This window comes from Benincasa hispida, chromosome 12 (assembly GCF_027475165.1).
Source record: "Benincasa hispida cultivar pf3 chromosome 12, pf3_genome.v1.1, whole genome shotgun sequence".
NCBI lineage: Eukaryota > Viridiplantae > Streptophyta > Magnoliopsida > Cucurbitales > Cucurbitaceae > Benincasa > Benincasa hispida.
In genome coordinates this window covers 49278585-49286142 of record NC_143489.1, presented here as the reverse complement: position 1 = coordinate 49286142, position 7558 = coordinate 49278585, and the positions used below count along the sequence as shown (strand labels likewise).

General features: G+C 31.1%; 1 protein-coding gene across 3 annotated transcripts; it reads right to left on the bottom strand.

Annotated features, from left to right (window-relative positions):
• Positions 1-1132: 1132 nt before the first annotated feature.
• LOC120068076 (WAT1-related protein At1g25270-like) lies at positions 1133-5942 on the bottom strand. 3 transcript variants are annotated; one of them, XM_039019755.2, is made up of 7 exons: positions 5754-5942; positions 5588-5650; positions 4090-4206; positions 3229-3490; positions 2955-3113; positions 2161-2312; positions 1133-1479 (listed from the first exon to the last, which is right to left on the bottom strand). In XM_039019755.2, the coding sequence occupies exons 1-7, from the start codon at positions 5939-5941 to the stop codon at positions 1269-1271; spliced, it is 1152 nt and encodes a 383-aa protein (XP_038875683.1). In that variant the 5' UTR covers position 5942; the 3' UTR covers positions 1133-1268. The 3 variants fall into 3 exon arrangements, with proteins under 3 accessions (XP_038875683.1, XP_038875685.1, XP_090164685.1); XM_039019757.2 differs by having other exon boundaries at positions 5627-5650; XM_090308559.1 differs by having other exon boundaries at positions 1284-1479; positions 2990-3113.
• Between the last annotated feature and the right edge of the window lie 1616 nt (positions 5943-7558).

Here is a 7558-nt window from a genome sequence, read left to right as displayed (position 1 = left end):
CAACTTATAAATCATGACCCTTTCAACTATGAGAGGGCAGTGCCCCATTGTTCAAGACTAGACATCAGCGCTTAAGAGAACAACCTATCTGCTAATCCTAAGTCGGGTAGGAGTGAATTCTATCTTGCAAAGCTATGTCCTCAACTATCTATCTGGTTTTATCCCCAAAATGGTAGGCTTATTGAGCAGTGCTGTTGGATTACTCTCACTTATGTAGATCAAAGGGTAATCCCGATTAAACAGGAGTTCATATTTAGCTCAAGATTAAGATCGAGTTACCCTAGGCCATTGAGTTTGAAATAGTCAGTTTTAACAATAAACGGTCGTTAAAGAAAAACGACTATTTCGAGGTCCAGTCTTATGTAAATTCAATGCATAGGATGCCCCCACTCACATGTCTCCAAATGAATGATTTTAGAATCATATCATTTGTATCAGTATACAAAATGAGTCACATCCAATAGTGTCATGAGGATGAGGTACCCAATCTCATCCATATATTTATAGACCATTTTGGCTATATACTACAACTTGATCATCTTTTATGTCGCCACATAAAGTTAAAGTATTTATATTATAGCTATTGATTTTTTATTGGATTTTTATAATAGAATGCAATATCAACAACAAGTTATTAAATACGCAATAATACATTTATTGATAAATAGAATATGTTAATACTATTTACGAACGGCGAGTTTATGATACTCCCAACAATGAGTTTATCTCTCATCAAATATTCTCACTTTTTCTATCAATTTATTAAATAATGGGACCTTACAACTTACAAGTAACTCGCTATTTATTCCTACTAGAGTAATACTTATTAGACGTTAGCAGGAAATTCCTAACTTTCTTACTCACCACTTTACTCTAGAAAAGAGAGAAAAACAAATACTTTTCTTCTCTTTTTCTTAAAACAATATATTTTACCAAAAGTTAAATTAGTATTCAAGAATGGTTTAAGAGAGATGGATGAGAGGGGGGTTGGACCATATTCTCCTTATACACACTACAAATCTATCTTCATAAATATTTACGGACCGCAAGTTAATATCAATAGACCCCACCCTTCTTTTAAAAAAACGTTGATGTGGTACACAACAAGTAAAATAAACGGATATAAAATGAAAAATTGTCCATACCACTTGAATTTTCTTAGAAGAACACAATATTGTCTAAAACTCATGATGGGATATTCAAATAATGTTGAAACAGAGGAGGCTGTGTAAAAGGTAAGAATATAATAATGAACATAGTTTTAGTTTCTAATTGTTGGAATGTGGAGCATTATTGTTATTGGTTACATGAGTTTTGGGAAGTGGAGTTGCAGTGGAGATGACCAAATCTATCCCTCCACCCACCTGCTGCTCTTCAATGCTTTCCATGGGAGCTAATTGTGTTATCTTTCTCATTTCTTTGCTTTTACCCCATAATACTATGTATAATCCACACACAATCAGCATTCCTCCAATCACACTGTGATTCATTACAAAACATATTACCAAATTTAGCCCAAATAACAAACATCTTTTGTAAGGGGCACAAATGTAAATTTATACTACGTAACAATTTGTGATTGAATATTTAAATAAGAATATGACACCTAACCTAACTTAGAGGGAAAATACAATTCACTTAAAAAACAAACCTAATCATTTTAAAAGCACTTCATTGAATAGAAATTTTGTTAATTGAGATCCCTTTTAACATCCACTAATCAAGTACTTTAATTTCATTAAACTGGAGAGTCCAAAAAAACTCCAATCACTTAAAATTCCTTTCCAATGTTTTTTTTACCTAAAAGTAGCTGTTTGATCTTTTATGTATTCACAATATTCAAATATCTTTAATTTGGTGTCTTTCTATATTATTTGGAAACGTTTTGCCTTCTCAACTAGCTTATTTTAATGTGTAAATTTGTGTTGAAAAAATAGGAAAAAGAAAATGGTAACTACTTTAAGTGATAAAACTACTAAAAATATTTTCAAATATAGTAAAATATCACTAATAGACTTCTATCATCAAGCGATAGAACGTGATAGATTTCTTTCACTGATAAAGTTGATAAGTAGTTGTATTTTACTATATTTGTAAATAAATTGGCTCATTTTTCTTTATTTGAAAAGAGACAAAAAGAAAAAGAGAGGAAAAAATTACCATCCTAAATAGAGTTTTTCTTGTAGGAACAAGGAGGCGGCTATGGCAACGAGAAATAGAATAAGAGGACTGAAAACTGATACAAACATTGGGCCTCTCATTCGTACGCACCATGTTATTAGCGTTACCATTACTCCAGAAGCCACGATCCCCTACCACACATACACACCCAAACCAACCATCACATTTATGACAAAAGAATTAACCGATATCTAAACTTTTAATTTTGTAACTATATTTAATTGTGCTTAATTCGATTTTAATTGTTTTATTTTCATTTTTATGCGAATAAATCAATGTTCACTTGTTAGAAGTATATATAACAACTAAATGAACATTTGAAAAGTACAAAATCGAAAATACAATAACTACAATAGTAAAATTAAGAGACCCGACCACATTATATTAAAAAAACAATATACTTAGCGGTATCTCTAAGGTTCACCTATATCATTGAAGTTGTCAGGTAGTAAACTTGTTTTCTAAAAATATTTACATTTTTTAAATATTCTTTTCCTTGTATAATTGAAGGAGACGCATCAAGATAGATGTGACATAGACTCCACTTACATGTTACTCTTATATTAATATTTATTAAGAGTAATACTTAGGTATATTCTAAACTACACATAAGTCACATGCTCCTCTTTCTCTATATACGAAAGAATATTTTTTTAAAATAAATGAACTCAAACGTGACATTTTTTAATTGGATGCAACTTAGTGCATCCAAATTTTATCTATTTATTAATAGAATAAGACAAAAATAAGAGAAAAGAAGAAAAAGAGAATACGGTATATGCAACAGAGAGAAGTCTGATATTCCAACCCAATTTCCAACGAGTCCATTGCGTTTCGACACACAAAGCAAAACCAACGGCTTGAAGTGATCCCATCATACACATTAATGCTGTACTTGAGTAGTGGCATGGATAGCATTCGCTCATTTTTGCCTATCATGATATTATTATATCAATTAATTCCTTTTTTTTTATTACTTTTTTAACAATAAAATAAATGATTAAAAAAGAAAAAGCTAATTTAGCATTGCACGTGAGACGAACTCACCTGCACGATGAGCCATAAAGCATAGGAGAAGCAGCTTCCAACACCCAACACACTCCCCAACACCTGACTATGAATGTCATGTTCTGGTGCCGCCACGTGTCCACTCGAGTTATGACTTTTATTCAAAAGGTCAACCCGAGTTGACCAAAGATGAAGTTCAACGCCTTTGTACAATGTCAACACCATGGCCCCACCTAATCCTATTAATGTCCCCACCACTTTGGCCTTCCCTCCCATTGTTCTTATGTTCATCCTCTCCAACCTAACCCAAGCATATCACCGTTAATTATCATTCTAATATTCTTTTTTTCTCTCTCTAATTCATTATTATATTATCAACTCCTTTTCATATAGGTTTAAACCCTATTTTGCTGCCGTAAACTTTTAAAAACGTCTATTCTAGTTCCTGAATTTTTAAAAAATATTTATTTAATTTTGTTAACTCTTAAGCAACATTATGAGTTGACTATTTTAAAATGACTAGATCGCCAAATAAATTAGTCATGCTAAAACATAAAGTTTTCAATTTTGAATTGGTGGTGAAGCGATTTCTTTAGAACTCAAAGTCATTTTGCATTCAAGATTTTGGTCATTCAGTATTTTGGCGTATTCATTGTTGATATTTTTCTTCACCTTCATTTTACTCAACACATGTTAGACGCAATTTCATAAAAAAAAAGTTAAAAAAATCATAATAGTAGGGTCAAAATAAATATTTTCTAAAAGTTTAGGGACTAAAACAACGATTGTTTTTAAAAGTTTAGAAATCAAAATAGAACAAGATACAAAATTTAAGGATCAAAATAGGATTTCAACCTTCGTGTGTGTATATATACATACATATATGTGATGAACTTAAACCTGAAGGAGACGGCCAAAATGAAGGTGATGCCTGGAACAAGGTTACCAATGGCTGAAGCAAATGTTGCAGATGTCAAAGCCAAGCTTTCCACGTACAAATTTTGACTCAGTGATCCCCTGCATGCAAGTATTTATAGGATTATTATTTTTTTTTTTTCTTTTTCTTTTTGCAAAGTGTTACAAATAAATAATTAAACCCTCTGCATGCTAGTATTTATAGGATTTTTATTTTATTTTATTTTATTTTTATTCTTTTTCTTTTCGCAAAGAATTACAAATAAATAAAATGATTATTTAGGTCTGGTTTGGTAACTATTTATTTTTTAAAAAAAAATTAAGTCTATTTTATCTACATTTCTTACAATTATTTGCATTTTTATTAAATGTAATGGTTGAATTTTTTGTTAAATTCAAAAAATAAAAATAACTTTCTAAAAGCTACTCTTTTTTAATTCTCAAAATTTGTCTTAGTTTTTTAAATTATTAGTGAAAAGTGGATAGCAAAGAAAGAATTTTGGAAATAGAAGTAGTGTCCATAGGCTTAATTTTCAAAAATAAAAACAAAAACAAAAAACAAAATGATTAACAAACGGGACCTTGATTATCTGTTTTTAGTTTTTGAAAATTAAGCTTATAACTATTACTTCCATTTCTAAATTTCTTGTTTTGGTATCTACATTTTATTAATGTTTTCGAAAACCAAGCGAGATTTTGAAAACTAAAAAGTATAGTTCTTAAAAACTTAATTTTTTTTAAGAATTTTTCTAAAGTCAAACTCCATTATTTAAAAAAAAAATGTAAATCATAATAAGAGATCGAGAGAAAGTAGATTAAATTTTTAAAACCAACTACCAAATGGGTCTAAGTTTCTTGCTTTTTGTTTTTAGAGTTTTTCAAAACATAAATAAAAACATTATTTCATTATGTTACCTATAAACACACTACTTTTTTATTGTTATAATTAAAAAAACCAAAGAAATATAAAAAAGAAAAAATGAAAACATTGTTAAACAGTCTTTCGATTGGAAGAAGTAAAGTTTCTCTTCTTCAAGTTGAGAATTTATCTATTTACTAAGCTATGCAAAACTTGAAGCAATAACCAAAGTTGTAGTTTTTTTTAAAAAAAAAAAAAGGAAAAGAGAACAAAATTAGTTTAGACGGTGGAATATTGGTAGGAAATCACAAGAAATGGTGAGGTGTTAGGCAGACAAGTAGACATATAATTGGTAGTGTAATTAAATTTGAAAGCCAAGTGTTCACAGTTCCATATCCACGGGTGAATGCAGTTAAAGTAAAATGTTCTTGATATGTAATTAATCAATAAATATCCGAAATTATTACGGAAAATATTTTTAAATATAATAAAATGTCAAGACTGATAAATAATAGTAATCTATTAGTATCTATCAGTATCTATATTTTGGATATTTTTTTATATTTGAAAACAATCCATTAAATATTATAATAAAAAAACATAAGAAATTGAATTATGAATTACCCAAAGAGTCCACACAAAAAAGCATAAAAAAGAACTGACCAAGTAAGCTTCGGCCTTCTTCCTCTGCAAATAAATTAATAAATCATTTAATGACGTGTGAAGGTAGAATGTACTACGGTAGTATTAGATTTTTTTGCACGACGAAGTGAGAGAGAAACAAATTTACCTCTCGAGAAAGAAGGCAATGGGAAGAATGAAAGCAGAGGCAAATAAGAAACGATAAGCAATGATAATCTTCAAACTCATTCCATCAGCAGCAGCTAATTTGTAGCAAATGTTAACTCCAGCAAACCCAAATTGAACCAAAACCATGAGAATTGTGGGCAAACCATCCCATAATACTCTCTCATTCATTATTTTCAAGCCCAGAATAATGATACTAAGACTATGTTATTTAATATTTATAGACTCCAAAACCCACTACTCAAACTTCACTGCCTACGTCATTGCTTATGCTATTATAACACTGTAATTAATGGGAATCCATTGTTTTTTACACGTGTAAATGTGGCACGTGCGATGAGGTCTTCGTGCCTCCGCCTCGGCAACTAACTAATAACACCACTAATAGTTAATCTACCGTGCAAACAAAACCCTCACTTTGTTTTTGTTTTGTTTTTCTTAATGCAATCAAGCGTTTCAAACTACACTTACGTATACTAATTACATTTGGATTTCTCTTCTTAGTTTTCCATTTTTTTAATTTAATATATTCCTCCTCACTCGAGCATGTTGCATTTTGATCCTAAGTTACCACTTTACACTCAAATTTTTCTATCTTATTAATTTTGTTTGTTTTTCTTCTATGTGAATTAAGTTCTTTGATTCAAAATCACCTGAATAATTGTTTTCAATAGTAAAACTACTCAAGATATTTATAAATATAGCAAAATGTCATTGTCTATTAAGAATAGATCATGATAGACCACGATAGATGTCTAGCTATCGCGATTTATCACTAATAGACAGTGATAAGGACTTGGCCAGCTCAATGCTGAAGGACATAGAGAAGGCATCCGGGCTATGATGATATAATTAACTCAATACTGAAGGACATAGAGAATGTATTTGAGCAGCCCAATACTGAAGGACTTCGAGAAGGTATTTGGGGCATGATAACTTGACTAACCCGATACTAAAAGACTTTGAGAAGGTATCTGGGTTATAGTACCTGAGGTATAACGGTACTTAGTTGTTACCAAGTGCATGTAGGTAGTATAGCAACGAGAGGTTGAAGTAAGGATCTCTCTTGGCTATGACTTGATGTTGGGAACTAGAGCGGAAGATGTTCGCTCCCAACTAGGAATTTATCGCATTTGACAAAGGTTCAAACCCTTTGATATGCCCTAAGAGATTCTGAATTCCAGAAGTTAGCTGGAAAGGTAAGGGTTAGGATTGAACTAGAAGTTCAAGCAGTTAGAAACACCTTTTCCTACGAGAGGAAATTTAGAGTTTGACTTGTAAGTTAATTGAGAAGCCTGAGTGACAGAAACCGACAGTGGAGTAAAACTTACTAAAGTGCTAAGGAGAAATCGTGGCACTAAGTGAGTGCTAAGACAATAGTGTCAGAGTGGCACAGTGGAAGCGTGATATTTGGGAAGAATATAAGGCTTACGAAAGAGTAACCCTTAACCGAAGTAGTTTTGAGGGAATTTTGATGACGGAAATTCTTTTAAGGGTCATAGGTTGTAAAATCCGCACCTTACTTTCCCCTTTTTCATTAAGTTTATTATTTAAGTAAGCAAAATATTAGGTTAAATGTTTAAGTATGGGAACTTAACTCTCGGTTACTTATTGATCTAGCCTTAAAAAGAGAATTTTTGGCTAAGTGTTGGTCATGTTGTTCGTTGCTATCGTGATTCGAGCTGGGAGTGTATTGTATAAAATAAATTGGAAAAATAAGTTCTAAGTATAAATGATGCGTTGATGGTTTGATGCGTTTATGTAGTTGTAACGCGTTGGTGCGTTAAA

What these genes read in the sequence shown, in the direction of transcription:
- LOC120068076 (XM_039019755.2), bottom strand. Translation starts at nt 5,941, where the DNA reads ATGAATGAGAGAGTATTATGGGATGGTTTGCCCACAATTCTCATGGTT. An exon ending in ATTGCCTTCTTTCTCGAGAG is followed by an intron (nt 5,651 to 5,753) that starts GTAAATTTGTTT and finishes ATTTATTTGCAG; the next exon opens with AGGAAGAAGGCCGAAGCTTA. An exon ending in TTCTCTCTGTTGCATATACC is followed by an intron (nt 2,313 to 2,954) that starts GTATTCTCTTTT and finishes TATGTGTGGTAG; the next exon opens with GGGATCGTGGCTTCTGGAGT.